Genomic DNA, 20,137 nt, shown 5'->3' with positions numbered 1-20,137 from the left:
CTGGAGTCAGCAGAGGTCTCTCAACCATTGGCATCAAGGCAGGTTTTGCGTCTTGAAACCCAAACTTCTCAAGTATATCCTCCACATACTTTGCTTGATGGAGCAGGATTCCGGTTGATCTTTGTTGGACCTGAAGCCGCAAAAACATGGTCATTTCGCCTAACAAACTCATCTCGAACCTCTTTTTCATCACTCCTTCGAACTCTTTGCATAGTTGTGGAATTGTAGACCCGAAGATAATGTCGTAAACATAGATCTGGACTAGAATCTGATCATTACCCACATGCTTGATGAACAAAGTTTGATCGATAGTGTCGCAAGAATATCCATGCTCGAGCAAGTGCTTTGTGAGAGTTGCATACCACTCTCTAGGAGCTTGATGTAACCCATACAATGCCTTGTCCAACTTGTAGACATGATTGGGAAACTTCAAGTTAATAAACCCAGGAGGTTGATCAACGTAGATTTCTTCCTTCACCTTGTCATACAAGAAGGCTGTCTTGACATCCATCTGATAAATAGTGAAGTTCATGTAGGAAGCGTATGCAAGGAAGATACGGATAGCCTCCAAACGAGCCACTTGAGCATAAACCTCAGTGTAGTCAAGACCCTCGATCTGTCTAAACCCACAAACCACCAATCTTGCTTTGTTGCGCATAATGACTCCGGAATCATCCTGCTTATTGCGGTATACTCAGCGTGTGTCAATAGACTTTTTGCCCTTAGGAAGTTCAACCAGCGTCCAAACCCCGAGTTTTTCAAATTGATTTAACTCTTCATGCATAGCATCTACACAACTGGACTCATTCAAAGCCATTTCAATGTTCTTTGGCTCTATTTGAGAGATAAAGTAAGAATAGAGACATGTATTAACATCTCCACTCTGACTTCTTGTTTTAACACCATCACCCAGCTGGCTATTGACATTTTCGATCGGATGATCGCGTTGAATGCGTGAAGGTATCTCCCGGCTAATGTCATTGAGTGAAACAGAAAGATTGTAAATATTGATAACTCCATCATTTTTCGAATGTTTCACTTCAGATGAACCTGTCTCGTTAGAAGGATCTGCCACAAACTCATTAGCAATTTGCTCAGGAAAGAAAAGTTCCATAAAAGTTTGAGTAACAGCGGAAGCATCTCTGGACATGAACTCTCTTTCATCAGGAGTTAGAGGTGTAGCATCAGCATTTAGAGCATTTTGTTGACTTGTAGATTCTGGACAATTAATTGGAACAGATGACTCCACAGCAGGAATTGCAGAAGACACTATCGGCAGTCTGTAAACAACTTCTTCGTCTTCATCTTCAAGTATAGTCTTCGAACCAGAAGTAGAACCAGATAAACTATCTGAACACACATTGAACGATCTCAACAGTGACGTGTAATCAAACAACCAATCAGGACCCACTCTAGCATCCATTTCATTCTCCTACAACCAGTGCACATCGAAGGATTCTAAGATTTGCTTTGTTCTTTTGTTTTAGACCCTGTACGTAGTGCGAGTAGCATACCCCCACAAAATAGCAGTCATCAGCTTTGGCATTGAACTTCGGGTTAGACTCCAGGTGAAGAAGGGTACAAGGGCAGCCAAATATGCGGAAATGGATGACAGATGGCTTGTAACCATATAGAATTTAATAAGAAGTCTTGATCATCTGGGCTTTGTTGATCAAAACACGATTCTAAACATAACATGTTGTATTGATCGCCTCAGCCCAAAAGAAAACAGGTAATTTGGAGTCACACAGCATCGTCTGTGCAGCGTCTTACAGCGTTCGATTCCTCCATTCAGCAACACTGTTTTGCTGAGGCGTGCGAGTCGAACTGTATTGATGCACAATTCCCTTTTATGCGCAAAAGTGAAAAAGAATCGCATTCTTGATTTCTGTTATATTATCAGTACGAAGCGCCTTCACCCGGTTATTGGTTTGGTTCTCTATCATTACGATGAACTTCTTGATCAGATCAGATACCCCAGCTTTGTTGGATACAAAGAAAACCCACGTGAAACGCGAGAAGTTATCGATCACTACTAGACAGTATGAATTCTTGTTGATGCTTAGGACAGTAACCGGACCAAATAAATCTATGTGCAACAATTGGAGCACCTGGCTTATTGAATTGACATGTTTTGGTAAGTGTGGTTTTCTATGATGCTTTCCCTGGGCACACGACACACATTTTTCAAATGTTATGAAGTCTCTGACAGGCAGGCCACACACCATTTCATGTTTAGCAAGACGATTCAAATTCTTAGCGTTCGCATGACCAAGTCGTCAGTGCCAGCATAGCATTTTGTTCTAAGACTTTCAAAAAGAGGCAGATGACATGTTCAGGAATGTTGTTATTCATGTCGATGATATATGCATTTCCATCCCGCTTTGATTTAACAAGAATCCACTCATCCGGAATGACAATGCATGGCTTCAAGATCATACACTCTTTATTAGTGTCAGGTGAGTTATCCTCACTATATCAACAGGTTCTAAGGCACCAAGGCCGAACCTTTATGGATTGTATTAAGATTATTGCATGTTATGCTTACTGATTTACATCCTGGTAGTTAGGATGGTGATATGCTATGCTTTAGTGACCTGGTGGGGTCGGTATCCTGGTATATAGGATGATGCTATGTTAGTGACCTATTAGGTCGATATCCTGGTTATAGGATTGTTGTTATGCTTTGTGATCGGTTTGACTGTTATATATATACATGCTAGTGTTATATGATATCTATGTGCACATGATTGTCCTGGTTATAGGATGATGCTATGTTAGTGACCAGTTAGGTCTGTATCCCGGTTATTGGGATGTTGTTACGATTGGTGATCTGTTAGATCGGTTTGACTATTATATGAAATGAGCTAGCGTATGATATTTATGTGCACATGTTTGTTTGGTTGGGGGTTGGGTTGAGGTGGTCCTGCTTTGTGTTGTAGGCCAACATACTCAGGGCGGTCCGGATAAACTAAAGGCCCTACAAACCGGATAGGCTGTAGGCCCTGCAAGGCGGTCCTGACGTGCCGAAGGCTCGGAGAGCGGTCCAGATAGACTGAAGGTTTGCGAGGCGGTCCGGTCAGGCTGACGGCTCATTATACATGATGTTCTGTATTTGTTATATGTTATGGTTATATTTGTATGGCGTTGGTATTTTGGGGGAACTCACTAAGCTTCGAGCTTACAGTTGATGATTATGTTTCAAGTACTTTTGATGAAAGTGAGAAGGCGAAGGCGTGATTGTGCACTTCCTTATATTTTCATGATTGGATTATGGGGATACTTTGATGCTTAAACCATTTTGAAAACAAATTGTAATATCTTAATGGTTTTAAATGTTTTAAAAAGTTTTAAATTGGCTTGAATTTTGTGGGTGTTACACCAACAAGGCCCAAAACCCTAATAGTCCAAATATTGCCCAAATCACAAAAGTCAACAATGCTAAGCACACCCAGCATACTCAGACTTACGCCCTGCGTATGCCATCTTTGGCGAGTACGCGCTACGTACGAGCTGGGTACACCCAACGTACTCCACAATAGTCCAAACTTATCATTAAGTGCTTAATCGGTTAAGCCACTAAGTTCAATTCTCATATCTGATCCTAAATGATGTCTTAACACGTAAAGTTGGCAAATTTACTCTTTTTCATGTCTTAATGGGACCTAATACTCAATAAAACCCATAATAAGAACCCTAACTCATGCATGGTCCAATATAACACATCAAGATTGCATTTTTATGAACAAGGGACCTCAAAAATGCTAAGATCTACTGTCCATAGCTTCTGGAGTAACTCATACTCTCAAGCATGGCTTAAAGAACCATAAAAAGCATAAAAACAAGCCCTAACTAGATCTATCAAAAGAACCATCAAGTTAAGAGCTTTATACCTCCAAAAGCTTTCCAAGTTGGTGATGATTCTAGATCCACAAGCTCTAGCCACACCAATGCAACTTCCAAGAGTTCTTCTTCCTTCAAGATCACTAAAAACACATTAAAAGTTCACTTCCAAGATCAAAACACTCAAAAGGAAATTAGGGTTTAGAGAGGTGGAGGTTGGTCATAAGAAAGTCCATGAGCAAATTAAGGTGTTTAAATAGGGCACAAACTCTAAAAAATTAGGGCTTTCCCCTAGTGACCGTACGCCCTACATATCTCCACGTATGCCCCGTGTACGTGGGTGCTTCCACAACCATGCCATTAAGCCAGTACGCCCAGCGTATTCAGCTAGGGACCAAAATGTAAGAATTTTCAAATAAAGAGCAAAAAGGGAAACTACATGAATGCAAATGTTATAATTTTCCTTTGGACTTGGATCTTGACTTATTAAAGGATTGTAAATTGTTACTTCTCTCTATAGGTTTTCCTTTAACATTGAGACATTCGGCCTTTATGTCATCATTACTACCACTAATGAATTGTTGCATCCTTTATTTCAAGTCTAGAGTGGTCATTATCTCATTCAAGACAAGGTTGTATCAACTATATATAATAGTAATATGAAATTGATCATAAGAATTTGGTAAAGATAATAGTAGAAATAATAGTAAAGATAATAGTAGAAATAATGTCAAGTCTTCATCTTCATATTTGACGTCCATGTCCAGAATTCCTACTAACTCTTTGAAAATATAGAGATGATTAGTCAACCGACTTTCCTTATCTATTTGTAAGTTAAAAATCGTTGTTTGATATGTAACTTGTTAGGCATGCTTTTTTTCATTACCAGTTGTTCCAGGTTTAACCAGAGAGTTGGTTGCTAATGATGTTTACTTCGAAACATTTTAAAGAACGTCGTTAATAGATATTGATGAATGTGTGATGATGCATTTAGGTCTCTCATCTCTTTTTTCCTCATTTGACCATGATGCATGCATCTTGTCTAAACCCAAAAGTACTTTGTGGAAATCCATTTGAATTAACACATCTCTCATTGTTACTTTCCCCTGGGAATCTTGTGTTTTTGTCAAGTAAATGGATATCGTGCCTCCCTGATTACATGGTTGTTAAACAGTTTTTCACGAATCACTATCCAAAGGACACTCTAGCTCCAATTGTTGACAAATTCGACCAACATCTATAGCAAAGCAAAAACTACCTCAATTTGTTAGTCGACAATATTCAAGATCACATGCTTTTGTTAAGTAGTATGCTAATAATACAAATAGAAATTTAACTGTTATCATAACCAATGAATGTAAAGTAAGAAAGAGAAAACAACAACATATTTTTATGTGAAACCCAACTAGGAAAAATCACAAGCATGTGATGATGAAAAACACGTTACTATATCAATTAAGGTTACAATGCTTATGATAGAAAAGATATAGATAACAAGAAAGTTGATTTGGTCTTTATTGTGAGGTTTGACATCATCACATCAAGATATGCATCAAATTCGTAGACTTGGGCAACAAATTTTATTTATAAGAAAACTCTTTCTAATTAGTATGAGATAACTTCCAACTATAGATCATACGTTTGAGACATATATCCCTAAAAATAACTTGTTAGTTTTTTGAAAAATCAATAAATTAAAAAAAAAATGTTTTACAAATTCAAAATCATTTTTCCAAATAGAGATTTCATTAGCTTCAAAAAAAGAAATTTTAAAAATCATGTAAAACTTGATTTTTTTTTTAATTGGCTTTATAAGCATAATAATTTAAAATAAAAATAAACAAAAATAAAAAAAATAATTAATCAAAACAAATTTTAATTTATTGACTTATTGGTTTTTGCTACCACAAAAGCTAATCCAAACAATTTTTTCAAAAGCTGTTTTTACCGCCACCATAAATCAATAGGCAATCTTACCCAAAAACACTTTTGGATATTAATGCAATCGATGACACATCACAAAACAAAATTAGAACAAAAATGAAATTCAAATTCATGTTCCTGTCTAATGTAAAAAATATGATGTCACGTCGTGTGTTTTTGTTTTCGAAATTCGACATGAAATTAAAACAATATAGCATTTATTTGTCATGTTTTTCATATTTGTCATGTTATATATGATTAATTGTTAATTAAATAAATTAATTGTTATTCTATGTTATCTTTGTATTTTTTGTTTTTTATTTTGTTGTCATGTTGTGTGGAACAAAAAGAAAAACACAACACAGTTACCCCTGCTGCTTTTGGAAGGAGTTCAAAAAACTTCAACACACACGCACGCCTTGGGTGTTGAAATTATCAAGCTTCTCATTTTCTATTATTCATATCAATTAAAGTTACAAAACATATGAGCTCTGGAACTCATCACAAAACATTAGCATATCATTCTGCAAGTAAAAAGTAGGTATGTAATATCCTCTCCCTTATTTAGGCAGCAGCACCAATTGATGAACTCGGCCCCTGGATCTACAATACAACCAACAAAATAAGACAGAATATTTTCAATGTTCAGACTTTTTTTTTTTTTGATAACTTTTTATAACTCTAAAACATACCTTATTTACAAGAACGTTTACTTGCTCTCTATACATCTCCTTCAAGTCCACGATATCAGCCCGAAGCTCTTCAAGCTGCAACAATAAATAAATTTTCAAAACATAAACTCGTTATATATTTTTATTTTGAAAAATTAATAAATATAAATAAATAAAAACATGTACCTCCTCATCACGTTCACCCATCAACTCCAGTGCAGCGGAGTGCCTGCGTCTCAATGCTTCTAGCTCTGCCTTCATTCCGGGCAGCTGAGACACCTCTGACCGTAATTTTTCACACTGCAAAAACATTCATACTCCTTAATTTCCGGGCAGCGGTCTTAAAGTGAACAAAAAAAAGATAATAAAGACATACCTCTGCAGTCATTTTAACCAACTCTTCAGCCAGAGAGTCCCGAATGGATTCCATAGACGCCTAAAATTAAATAACAAATATCATCATCACTAATGTTATATATATATATATATATATATATATATATATATATATATATATATATATATATATATATATATATATATATATATATATATATATATATATATATATATATATGTTTATTAGCTTTATAAAGAAAAGATAGATGTATACCAGTCTAGACATATAAGATGCAAGTTCGCCCTCCTTTTGTCGAAGAGCAGCTTCAAATGCATTTGGCGTTTTACTCTTTAAATAATACGAACTCATTGTATTTGTAGCCTCTCCGGGATTTCTTCTTTCTGATAAACTATCAGATGAGTCCAAAGACGCCTGTAGATAATGACTTTCCTCCATGCTACTCAAACTATTGGCACTTGAAACTCCACGCCTCAAACCTGCATATCCATAAATTAAAATCCAAATAACATAATTAAAAAAAAAAGTGTAGATATTAAACGCTGATTTACCATTCTCAAAATTCGAGTTTGTTCTAAGTATCGGATTTTGCTCAGCAAGGTGGGCTGCCTTTTCCAACTCCAAACGAGCAGCCTTTTCACGTTCTATATCCTGTAAATATTTTTTATAAATAAAGGATGTACGAAATATGATGATAATATTTTTTTAAAAAAAGTAAAAGATTATTTTCAAATAACAATATAACATAAAATTACCTGCTGTAAAAGTTGACGGTGAGTCAATGCTTCGTGCAAATCCTCCTTATGTTTCCTTTTGAGTTCCTTTATTTCTTCTAGAAGCTGAGTCACGTGACCTTCATGTGTATCCGCCTCCTCTTTTAGCGCCAAATAATCCTGCCGACTTTCTCCTGCTTTCTGTCTTTCCTTCTCAAGTGATCTCGTTAGCTGCGTTTGTTCAGTTCTCAAACACGAAATCTGAGCTTCTAGAACATTTATGCGAGACAAAGTTTGGGACAACCGTTCGCTCATAGAACGCTCTCTTTCTTCTGAAGCGGCAGCTTTCGACTCCGCTTCCTGTTAATTTAAATATTAGCAAAAATAAAAAAAAAAATATATATATATATATATATATATATATATATATATATATATATATATATATATATATATATATATATATATATATATATATATATATATATATATATATATATATAATATATTTTATAACCTGAAGACGTGATGTTAGCGATCTCTCTACAGCACTCCAAGCTTCTGCCCTTCTAGAAGTTGTTTCCTGCATAGCTTCAATCTGTCTCAAAAGAGGTCTGGTAGATTCTGGAACTTGTGTGATCAACTCTTCACATCGACGTTCACTCGCCTGTAGATTAAAAAAAAAAAAAAACACAATTTAGAGATGAAAATTTCGTTTTATTTTATAAAAGTTTGATGACACGTGGCAAACCTGGTATCGTTGTTGAAGGTCTTCAATGTCTCGTCTTAGCATATCTTCTTTAAAATCTGTTTGTTGCTCTTTTCTGCTTAAAGTTTGTCGTAATTCTTCTAGGGTTTGAATGAGCATTGTTTCACGTTCTTCTGATTCCTTTAATTTAGACTCTAATTCGGATCTGGCTTCATTGTTTGCTTGTGCTTGTGCTATTGCTTCCGCTTCCTTGGCTAAATTCAATGCGTTTGTGTAGAATTCTTTTTGAGTTGAAAGTTCAAACTGGTTTTTCTCTATTGTTTCTTGGAGGAGATTCTCTGTCGCTAACTTGTCCCTCTTTAGACTCTCCACCTTGTTCTCTTCAACCTAAAAAGAATTTTTTTTATAAAATCAATTTTCAATTTGAGGGAACTGTTAAGATTAATCACAGGGGTAAAGAATGTAATTACCTGTAGCTTTGTTGTCAATCCCTTTTTCTCTTCTTCAAATTCTCTGATCTAGTGATCATGAAAAAAACAAAAATAAAAACTTTAAAATAACAATATGTGGAAACCGTTGTAAAGTGAAAGTTTTGGTTTATTTGATTTTATACCTGTGCGCGTAGTTTCCTGATTTGAGATTCTTGAGCTGCTTGTTTCTTTGAGAGTTCTTCGCCTAAATGAACAATAAAGGAAAAAAGATAAATGTTTTTTATCATAGAGATTCTGATCTTGATTAGGTGAGACTAAAATTTGTTAATCATCACCTTCTGCCATAACTTGAGTGATGATTTCATCTTTTTCCTTGAGAAGGGCAGCAGCATCACTTTTTTTATTTTGCTCTCTACGTAGGGTATCTCTTTCCCTTGTGAGAGCATAAACCTGCCAATATAAGGATTTTTATCATTATTATGTGATATTTTAAATTTTTTTACCTTTCTTACAATGTTGTGAAAGAAAAAAATTTATGAGATAACAAGATTTAAAATGTATATGGACAGATTAATTACCTTTCTTTCAAGAGTGGAGACCTTCTGATGATACTCTTCTCTTAGAGACTCAATTTCAGCTTCATTTGATTTTCTCTGTTTAATAGTGTGAAAGATTAAGACTAGAAAATAAAAGAGTAAATTGCAGGAAATAGCAATATATTTTACTCTTTTCACCAATATGGGCACTGTAACTAGCAGTTTTTACAGATAATACTACAATAGTATTATGTAACATCATAGTCCAAAAGAAAATAAGAATTACAAAAAAAGAATCTTAGTTTAATAAATTGTATAAATATATGCCTACCATTTGATCCTCGAGCAGAGACTTCAGTCGCTCATTCTCATTCATCAGTTTTTCAATTTCATCAGCTTTTGTCTGGTAAGATAGATAACAAATGGATTAAACTTCAATAATATATTAAAAAAATTGTTGCAAAAAAAAAAAAAAAAGGTTTTCAATAATTTCAAAAAAGCTAACATTTGTGTACCTGGGCTTGTTTAGCAGCTCCTAAAAGTGCAGTTTCCATCAATTTCATCTCTCTCTTCACTTTCTCCAGCTCAACCACTGAATCTTCATTGCTTCCTGAAATCATCTCTTGTTCTTTTATGGCATCATCTGAAACTTGTATGCTTGCCACATCAGATGAGGCAGATTGAGCTTCATGCTGACGTGTCCCATTTCCAGTTTGCCCATCAGAAACTTCCCCTATACTCTCTTCTTCTTGTGTCTTTACTTCATCTTCAGTTTTCTGAAGATCAAGAACTATGTTCACCTCATTTGATTCCAAAGAAGTACCTGCAACTTGATCTTCAGAATTGGTTGACTCAGCATGGTCAACATGGTCAACACCTGCTTCTGCTTCTAACTTATCACTCGTTTCACTTTCATCCTTGTCAATGGTAACTGCCTCTTCAGATTCTTCAACATCTGTTTCAACTGACTTTTCAGTCCTGCTGTTTGCTTCCTCTAAAAGTGGATTATTTGTTTCCAAGGGATGATTCTGATGTTCTTCAGGCTTTGAAGTTTCAACATTTACTTGATCATCAGTTTCAGCCATTTCATTTTCCTGTGAAGAAGATGGATGATTTGAAGGTTCATTTTTTTCTAAAGGTTCAGGATTTTCTGAGGGCTTAGTATCATCATCCTCATCATCATCTTTTTGGCCTATAAATGACATTAAATCCGTAGACCATAAACCTGTAAACAGATATGAATGTAATCAAATAACAGAATTGGAATTTTGGAATTTCAGTAAGTTGCAGGAAGTGAACAAGTTACCTTGAGAGGTGGAAGAAGCGCCATCAGGATTCTCTTCAATCCCAAGGGCATTATCGAAATTCTTCTCAATAGTCTTAACACTCTCACTCAGCTTGTTTACAGCGCCAGCAAAATCCAAGTTTCCTAATGAGACCTTCCCGCTAAACCAGGCCATCTCCTAATCTATAAATTAAATCTCTCCGATTCTTGAAACTATACAGATAAAATGCATCAAAACCCCTACAAGATAAACAAATGATTTGAACATCATCAGCATTGAATCCCATGGTGGAAAACAAAAGGCACAATTTTAGGCATTTGCCGACACTGATCATACAGATCTAGATTTTTTTTATTCGGTGACTTAGATTGTGGATACGTACTCTGTTTAAATTCTTCAATGAATCTCTGCGGATTCGTAGTGAATCTTGAATGATTTGACGGACCAGCTGACGGTTGATTAAACTGGAAGACAACAGGTGTTCAGATCAGATGGGAAGAAACGAGGATGATTTAAAAAGAAATCAAGTGCGAGAGAAATGCCCGTAGAAGGCGATGAACACTAACCTCAATGACCCGCAGATTTCGAGATTGGTTAGTGGAACGTGACGATGATCCCCCAACTACTGATTGTCACAAATTTCACGGATAAATTGACCCTATAAATGACACCAATAATCAAACATATAAATAATGTATCTAACAAGTCAAAAAAATTGCGGTCGGTGTGCAACACAAAAGCAAAAACAGTGGGAAATTCGAACATTTACGCAACCCAAATTGCTTAATTTCAAGATCTCTTTGATTTCAAAGAGAAAATGGTGGATTACCTCGACTTTAGAAACAGTTCATTCCTGAAGGGATGATGAACAATGTAGAAAAATGTATATGTAAAGAAAGAAAGCCGTGTGAATCTGAAACTGGAGATGACGCAAGAACTTCCAATAAAAACCTCCCAAAATGATTATCAGAAGATATATCAAGAAAATCGATAGAATATGATAATGATTCGAGGGATGTCGAGAAATGGACCGATTTCGTGTCTTCTGTGAATAGTCTGCGCTGAAGCTCGATTTGTAAACGCAAAGAGAGTGCAACAATGGAACTATGGAAGCACCTCTTCTCCGTGGTGGCATATGAGAGGAGAGGTTTTGACCCCAAAATACGGATTGAAAATATTAGACTAAAAGCAGTAGTAGATATCAAATTGGGGATGTAGCTCAAATGGTAGAGCGCTCGCTTTGCATGCGAGAGGCACGGGGTTCGATCCCCCGCATCTCCATTTTATTACATACAATTTTTCACGGATTTGTTTAAAGATGAATTCTTATTGATTTTCAGTTCTGATTTTTTCCTTTTACATAAATAGATTTGAAGTATAATGCCCTACTAATCATTTCGTATCATGTAGATTCAACCCAATGAATACGAGTGAGCGCCATACGGTTATTAGTGAAAAAATTATCACTAACTGCAAAATTTGCGGTTAATTCATTCTTAAAACCATTTGATGCATTTATTTTTATTGTGCGGTTTTGTTTTGTTTTGTTTTTTAATAATAAATAAACCATAAGGTATAACACAATTAATTAAAATCACAAACAACTAGGGATGTGCAAAAAACTATACAAACCGCCCACATTGCACCAAACCGCACCGCATAATGCGGTTTAGAATTTCACGGTGCGGTTTGTGGTTCGTAATTTTGTCAAACCGCACTATGCGGTGTGGTTTGTGGTTTATAGTTACCAAACCGCGGTTCAAACCGCACCACGTCGTATATATATATATATATATATATATATATATATATATATATATATATATATATATCAAACTTTCCAATCACCAAATACTGTCCAATAACTTTATTCTATGGGAGGTGATAATTCCACGGATGTTATTGATACATCCACTGATTTTTTTAAGAAAATGACAATTGTGCCCTTAGTTCTATTTAGAGTTTAATTAATTATTCAAAGGATTTTTAGTGAAACAATTATACCAAAGGAGATACGAGGTTTCCAGAAATATACTCCACAAGAATCTTGTCTTCCTTCACCACCATTTTTACCTTAATCTGCTTTTTACATTAGGAGCTCTGTTTACTCTCTGCTCTGAAATGAATTCATATTCTGATGAACTTGTTTCTACTTTATCGAATGCTAAGAAGTTCTTGCGAGTGAAGAAGGAAAGAAATTTTCCAACGACAATTCCACGATGTCGGTTTATCACATTGGACCATTCACAGAGATGGATTAAATTGCCTTCTGATGGGTACGCCAAAGCGAAATAAGTTATGACATGGCTTGACAGACAATCAGAAGACTCAGGTCCAAGTTGGCTTTAGGTTTACAACTGATCAGTCAGCAACCTTTCATTATGGTTATGCGAATTCCGATTGACTCCGCTTTTGCTTTTGCTTTTTTATATATATATATTTTCGGGTTGACTTAAACGATCCTAGAGTTGCCAGATGGGTTTGTTGAGAGGATAAATTAAGCAAATAGGCAGACCGTGAGTTCATGGGAACCGCAAGAGACGGTTGTTTGAATGATCCAGAAAATTCAAACTTTGAATATCCGTTTTTGAATTCGAGTGATTATCTTTTTTACTGCAAATTTGTTAGTAGATGATAATAGTTAGTTGGCTTTTCTTTTCTAGTATAAATAAGAGTTGGTTTTTTTATCTTTAGCGACAGTTTCTTAGTTGAATAAAATCACAGTAGAAAAAGTTCCCAAAATACCCTTTCGTTGTGTTCTTTCATCGTGGGTGGAATTCTACAACGGCGAGCATTAAACCTGTTGTTTCAATTATTGATGGTTGCTATATGCGGAGCAGAGGATGAATGCAACGATGTTAAGCAATGAAATAGGGATGGTAGTGAAGATGTCGGTGGTGGGGGTGGGGATTGAGAAAGGAGATAGAAGATAGAGGAGGTGGTTATGGAAGATGATAAGGAGGGATAAAGGATTGAAACAAGTGTTATAGAAACACCGATGGAATTTTTAAAAAATAGCTAATTACAAAGGGACAATATTGTCATTTTGCTTTAAAAATCTGTGGAAGAATCAATTACTTCTGTGGAATTATCACCTCCCTTATTCTATATCATCATGGTTAAATATGGTAATTAAATACTTAAAAGACTATGATATCAAATTTCATAAGTCATAACAACTTAACAAAACATTATGTGTTTTTTTTTGTTTGCAATATCTATGTCTTTTAAACGGTATGCAATATAATTAATAAATTTTGAAAGTGTTTAAATGGAATGAATAACAACCAAAGTTATAAATTGAAACAACTTATCAAACCGCACAAACCGCCTGCATGAAACCGTACCGCATAATGCGGTTTAGAGCTTTTACGGTGCGGTTTGCGATTTTCAAAAAACTCAAACTGTATGTGCGGTACGGTTTGCGGTTTCAACTCTAAACCGCACCAAACCACACCGCGAACACCCCTACAAACAACTATCATTTTTAAAACATCAAATTACTAGTAATTAACAAAAAATGTCTTAAAATTATCGAATTTCACCATTTTCCAATGTTAAACATAACAAAAAACTAACAACATTGTTTTCTAAAATCTTTTTATTGATTTTCTGGTTTTCTTCACCATTCTTTTACATATAACTTTTCATCGATTTGTTTTAAGTTGAATTGTTATTGGTCTTTAGTTTTGGTTTTTTTTTCTTTTACATAAATAGATTTTAAGTATAATGGCGTACTAATCATTTCTTATCATGTGGATTCAAACCCAATGAATGGGAGTGAGTGTGATACAGTTGTTGGCTAAAACCTCATTAGTGACCATTAACCGTAAATGCAGTGAATCCATTTTCAAAACCGCTTTGTGTGGTTATTTTTGCGGTGCAGTTTTTTTTTGTAATAATAAAAAAACCGTAAGGTATAAGACAATTAACTTAAATCACAAACAACGAACTTGCAAACTCCGGTATGACCCTTCCCGCACTTCGCACAAGTGCGGCTGTTCTATTCTCCAACCCTAGAATCAGCGGTCTTGGACCGCTTCGGCGCCGGATGAGACTGAACCAGGGCCTGCCTCTACTCTCGCAACTGCAACTCGATCTCCAGCTCCCGCCGCCTGGCGGCCTCCTGTAATTCCAGTAACATATCACATCGTTGGGTAGCAACAAACTGTCTAATGTCAGTCTTGAGCATGCTTAGATAACGTGTCATCTAAGCCTGCTCGGAAGCAAACTCCAGGCAGAACATCGCCCTCTCAGCGAACATACGGGTGATCTCCATCACCGACTCCGCACCCTGTCTCAACTCCAAGAACTTCTGAGCTAGTCGCTCACGCTCGACTCGCGGAATGTAACAAGAGTAGAACATCTCCCTAAACCGATCCCAAGAAACTGTAGCTATCTGCTCATCTGAATAAGACCCTATCATTAACCTCCACCAGTCCTTCGCCCCGTATCTCAACATGTTCAGGGCACACCTGACCTTCTGGTCAGCCGGGTAGGAAAATGTGAAAAAGCATCCCTCGATGTCTGATAGCCACCTCATGGATATGATAGGGTCTTGAATCTTATCGAAAGTTGGGGGTTCGTGTTGTCAAAGTCCCGATATTGAAAAGCCCGACTGGATCCTACCCCTGCCGCTGATACTGCTGCAGTAGCTGCCATGGCAGCCGCCTCCGCAAGGGCTTCATAACGCTCATCAAAGTACTCGACCATGGCGGTCTTGATAGACCCAAACATCTCCGGTAACTAAGCCCGGAACATAGCAGCAACCTCATCATGCAGGATCTCCCGGATTCTGTCATCCATCTCGTCTGGCCTCATCTGGCCGATAGTCTCGGGCGCTGCCGGCGCCTCCTATCCGTCCTCTCCTGATCCTGACCCGGATCCAGTCACGAGTCATCGTGTAACCACCGTACTGAAAACATACCGAAAAGATATCAGACACTCCTCATAACAACCCGGGAACCAACTCCCAACCAAAACCCTAGGGGTTATGCCTTCCTTGATACACGTATGGGTCCTATGCTTCCAGTAGTACGGTCCCATACTGTGACATCCCCATTTTCACGGCCAGAAAATACCGATTTTGTTTATGCTTTATAAAAATCAGAGTACTTCATTTTATAAAAATGTTGCGGAATTTGTTCCCAGAAAAACACGATAAATACGTTATTAAAACATTTTCGAAGAAACGTATTTATTTCATTTTAAAACGTTTGGGATGTCATTGTTAATACAGAAACATAAGCATAAACAGAACTTACAATTATTTACACTAGTGATCTACATCTCTTTAAATCTCTCAGTGTAATGTCACTTCATATCGTCACCTGTGATGTAAATAAACTGAGTGGGTCAGGTTGGGAAACCTGGTGAGTACATAGGGTTTTCAACCCACAATAATATAGTTATTATGTTTAAACAATCAAACAATCAACCCAATTACCCATCCCCGTTATCTTCTTTTAGTCTTCCCTAAAGATATTATCTCAAGGGTCATCTCCTATATCATATTTACTTTTCATCTCCTTACATCGTATTTCCTTATATGATTGTTCTTACGAACTTTACCTAAGGATCATCGCCTACATTGCATAGACAATACTAATCCGGGGATTACTCCCTCAATATGTGTCTAGCAAGAGTTAGGGTATCATCGCATGATTACGCAGCCACAACATCGCCTGGACTTGTAAATCATGATAAGGGTTAGTCTATCATCGCATGAATACGTAGCCACAACATCGCCTGGACTCGTACTTCATATAAGGGTTAGACTATCATCGCATGAATACGTAGTTACAACATCGCCTGAACTCGTAATTCATCACCTACAGGTTGCTAGCCTGCTGGTGTTTCCACGGGGTTGTCTATAATAGTCCGTGGTCACCATCTATACTCTGGTAGATGGCTACATCTCCAAATTGTCGGACAAGGTTGTAGTATCCTACATCACCGATTCATAATCACCTATCTATCATCACCTATCTCTCATTATTTTATTTCATCACTCACCAACTATTTCATCTACCCATGTTTTATCCCAACATATTTGTAGATATAAAATAAATATACAGTTTAAATCATTTAAAACATGTATAAATCATTCATCCAACATAGACAACAAGTATTCAAACAATATGCACACATAGCACGTCATTTATATTAAAATACTTCATATATATGTGTAAGATGAAAGGGACTATGCACTCACCTGAGTAGGTGATGACTCAGCACTCGGACAGCGCTTCGATACTCTCAAAACGATATTCCTTCGATAAAACCTAGTACCGATACCACTAGGGTTTAGTTTAACGATAACCGCGACGAATTAATTAGTCTGACTATTATTAAGCGTTAATAATACTCGATATAACTCATTTTAATAGCCCAAATAATTATTTTAAGGACCTAATAACATTCCTATAATTATATGAAAGCTATATTAAAAATTGCGTAAGCGTAGCACACTTACAGCGAATTTTATCGAAAACCGGAACTTAATTGGAGCAGCGTTTCGAAACCGAAAAACTCCTTTTTCTCGGGACTCCGGGAGCCTCGGGGCTTCCCTAGGGTGCTAGGGGTTTAACTAGGGCTTAGGGGGGTTTATAGCACTTAGAGAGAGAAAATATGTAGAGAGAGAAGTGAAAAATGGTGTGAAGAATGAAGAAATCTCGGCCCCTTTTTATAGCCCTGCGAGGCCTCGGTACGCTGGGCGTACCTCGGACCTACGCGGGGCGTAGTCATCGGATAAGAGCTCCAGCGAGGTTCCAGCTGTCTCTCACTCAGAATAGATCAGGGCGAGGGTACGCGGCACGTACTGGCTTCGGACGCGGGGCGTAAGCGAGGGCGACGTGTTCTTCATCCGAGGCGAGATCTGATCAGCGATGGACGGCCCACAATGCGCCACGTCATCAGCTCCTTATCAGCCTTCGCAAATTGCATTCTCGACTTCTAAAAATCATAACTTTCGCATACGAGCTCCGTTTTCGACGTTCTTTATATCCACGCGAAGATGGGAACGTACTCTAAAACTTTCGTTTAGACTTCGTCGGCTAATTTTGGCTCGATTTTAAATTTTATATTATTAACGGGCCGGGACACGATTTGGTCCGTTAAATCCTCATAACTTCTTCATCCGACATCCGTTTTCGCCCATCTTTTTCTCGTTACGCTACTCTCAACGAGATCTTCGATTCTTGTTTAGGTCGTGTCAGCTAAAAACCGCTCGATCAAATATTCGAATTTAGGGTTGTACACTGCTAGTCCGAAACTTCGAAAAATCATAACTTCTTCATACGAAGTCAGATTTGGACGTTCTTTTTATCGATGTTCTTAGTTTAACATATTCTACGACTTCCGTTTAGATTGCTAAGGCTAAATCTCGCTCTATCATAAATTCATTATTTATGCTCTCCGGTGCCGTGCCGGTTTTGCCGTAAAACTTCGACGGGCCATAACTTCTTCGTTATAACTCGGATTTCGGCGTTCTTTATATGTACGGAAACCTTGTGACATATTCCACAACTTGGTTACGATTATTTATTCTAAATAATCTTTTGTCGAAAAGTCGTTTTCGACCCCTATTGCCTCTAAATTGACTAGCCCGGATTTGCGGGCGTTACAATTATCTCCCCCTTAGGATGATTACGTCCCGGAATCATCAACGAAACAGGGTCGTATAATGACTCCATACGTCATCTCTTCATCCTAGGTAATATTTATAACTTCTATATTCCTTCAAGTCTATCTTTTAGACTCATTGACTGTAAGTAGTACTCGATCGTGCACCTGCTCTCTACCTCAGGCTAGACTCCCAATTATGACCTTCAAGTCACAATCTCGATCCTTTCTGGATACGGACCTGAGATGATTTCTTCTTTTACTACTATGGATTGATGTGTCATATTCTAATGACCTATCATCGTATGTTGCAACACTTAGACTTAGGTCTCTTAGAGTTAAACTCTAAAATAGACTATGCCTTCCTTCATGTTCTAATGTGATATAATCACACATTAACATTAGGAATTTCTAGCTATCAACAACGAGCGCGATATTTCTATTGATCGCTTTGATTTCAATCGTTTGGTTTAAGTTGGATGCTTCATCAAACTTGTTTCTCTGAACCACACAACATACTCATCGTAGTCGGACTCGATTCGATATGACCACTAGGGTCGGAATATCAACAATCTTCTTAGTCATTACCGAAACAATGGTAACGACATACTTGAATAAAACGAAATCAATTTCTAGCTTCTCGGTAACATTGTGACTTTCCCTGATCCAAGTGTGAGTCCTGTGCTTCCGGTAGTATAGGCCTCTACTACCATTCACACCTACTCATACTCGTCCCAAGTATTGTCTCGCAGTTTCCCAAGTCACCATGCAGCGAATCAACTTAACACATCAGATAACGAAACAAAGGTTTTATATTATTTCTTGAAATGATTACATAAGTGTTCAAGTTCACCCTAGGCTATGCCTCCAATAGGCTACATCATACAATACTATGGCTACTGCATAACTTGATCTTCGGATATGAAGTCCTCATCCTTGATTCCTCGCACGGTTTTCTGCTTCGTCGAGGATCATGTGAAATGCCCTTGGTTTCGGCGGTGCATTTGGTCTTGCAGCTTCGTTTTTCTTTGGACAGTTCTTTGAAATATGCCCATCATTTCCACATTCGTAGCACTTCTTGTTGTCGAATGTACAATCTCTGGAATAGTGACCGGTCCTACCACACTTATAGCACGTCACTTCACCATCGCATCTTCCGAAGTGCTTCTTCTTGCACTTCTCACACCACTTGGCTTCATTCCTTCGGTCGTCCAGGTTAGACTTCGAGAACTTTCCCTTATTATCAGGTCTTGAGGATCCTTCCGACTTCCTCTTCTCACCAACTTCAACTTTCTCCAGACCCTTTTCCCTTATTTGGGTCTCAACATTCTTGGCTGCCCAAATGGCGGCTTTCAAAGTGGTTGCTTGTTTGACCATTGGACCAAAGTCTGCTGGTAATCCATGGGCAAACTTATTGACCTTGGAGAGTTCAGTTGGAACTAGATAAGGAACAAGCTTCATTTTCTCCGTAAAACTTGCAGCATACTCGATGACACTCATCTTTCCCTTCTTTAGATTCTGAAACTCGTTGTTGATTTCCAGAAGATCCTGTTCAGAGCAGTACTGCATTTTTAGCTGCACCAGAAAATCCTCCCATGACATCTTGTTCGCTTCTCCTTTGGGCATCGAATCAGCTAGTAGCTTCCACCAGCTTAGTACTCCAGATTTCAACAGAGGAACCGCGAGAGCGGTCTTTTGCCTGTTGCTACACTCACAACTCTCAAACATCGTCTCCATCTCGGAGATCCAGTTTATGACTTCCACCGGCGTCGGGCTTCCAGATAGACTCGGTGGTTTGGACGCCATGAAATCCTTGTATTTGCATCCATGTCCATCATTTCCTCCATCCTGGTGGTTTTGCTTAACCATTGGTGGGTTGGCTTGACCAACAGTCCCACTGTAGTTTCCCTCCTCAGTCTGCCCCTCGTTCAACTCGGGCCGTTCGATCTGAATGGTCGCTTCCTCTCGATTTTGCTGGAGCAAACACCTGGTTTCCTCCATTTGACGATCCAACATCGCTTGGATCATCGCTTGCACTCCGGCC

General features: G+C 37.6%; 1 protein-coding gene and 1 non-coding gene across 2 annotated transcripts; one reads left to right on the top strand and one right to left on the bottom strand.

Moving 5' to 3' along the window:
• Positions 1-6,190: 6,190 nt before the first annotated feature.
• Positions 6,191-11,592, bottom strand: LOC111910282 (golgin candidate 5). Its single transcript, XM_023906095.2, has 19 exons — positions 11,300-11,592; positions 11,037-11,128; positions 10,853-10,934; positions 10,491-10,709; positions 9,700-10,409; positions 9,516-9,587; positions 9,227-9,301; positions 8,984-9,098; positions 8,831-8,892; positions 8,688-8,735; positions 8,260-8,604; positions 8,026-8,175; positions 7,551-7,868; positions 7,347-7,446; positions 7,051-7,274; positions 6,814-6,873; positions 6,624-6,737; positions 6,459-6,533; positions 6,191-6,369 (listed from the first exon to the last, which is right to left on the bottom strand). Exons 4-19 carry the CDS (start codon positions 10,642-10,644, stop codon positions 6,331-6,333), a joined length of 2,661 nt encoding a protein of 886 aa, XP_023761863.1. The 5' UTR covers positions 10,645-10,709; positions 10,853-10,934; positions 11,037-11,128; positions 11,300-11,592; the 3' UTR covers positions 6,191-6,330.
• Positions 11,593-11,678: 86 nt separating this feature from the next.
• Positions 11,679-11,751, top strand: TRNAA-UGC (transfer RNA alanine (anticodon UGC)). The gene has a single exon. It is a non-coding gene; the product is annotated as a tRNA-Ala (tRNA).
• The last annotated feature ends 8,386 nt before the right edge of the window (positions 11,752-20,137 follow it).

This window comes from Lactuca sativa, chromosome 5, assembly GCF_002870075.4.
Source record: "Lactuca sativa cultivar Salinas chromosome 5, Lsat_Salinas_v11, whole genome shotgun sequence".
NCBI lineage: Eukaryota > Viridiplantae > Streptophyta > Magnoliopsida > Asterales > Asteraceae > Lactuca > Lactuca sativa.
This window is presented reverse-complemented; position numbering and strand designations above follow the sequence as displayed.

Excerpts from the sequence above, each read along its gene's own strand:
- LOC111910282 (XM_023906095.2), bottom strand. The coding sequence starts at position 10,644 with ATGGCCTGGTTTAGCGGGAAGGTCTCATTAGGAAACTTGGATTTTGCT. Across the intron at positions 10,410-10,490 it reads CGCTTCTTCCACCTCTCAAG|GTTTATGGTCTACGGATTTA; the intron begins GTAACTTGTTCA and ends ATCTGTTTACAG. Across the intron at positions 9,588-9,699 it reads GAGCTGCTAAACAAGCCCAG|ACAAAAGCTGATGAAATTGA; the intron begins GTACACAAATGT and ends CTATCTTACCAG.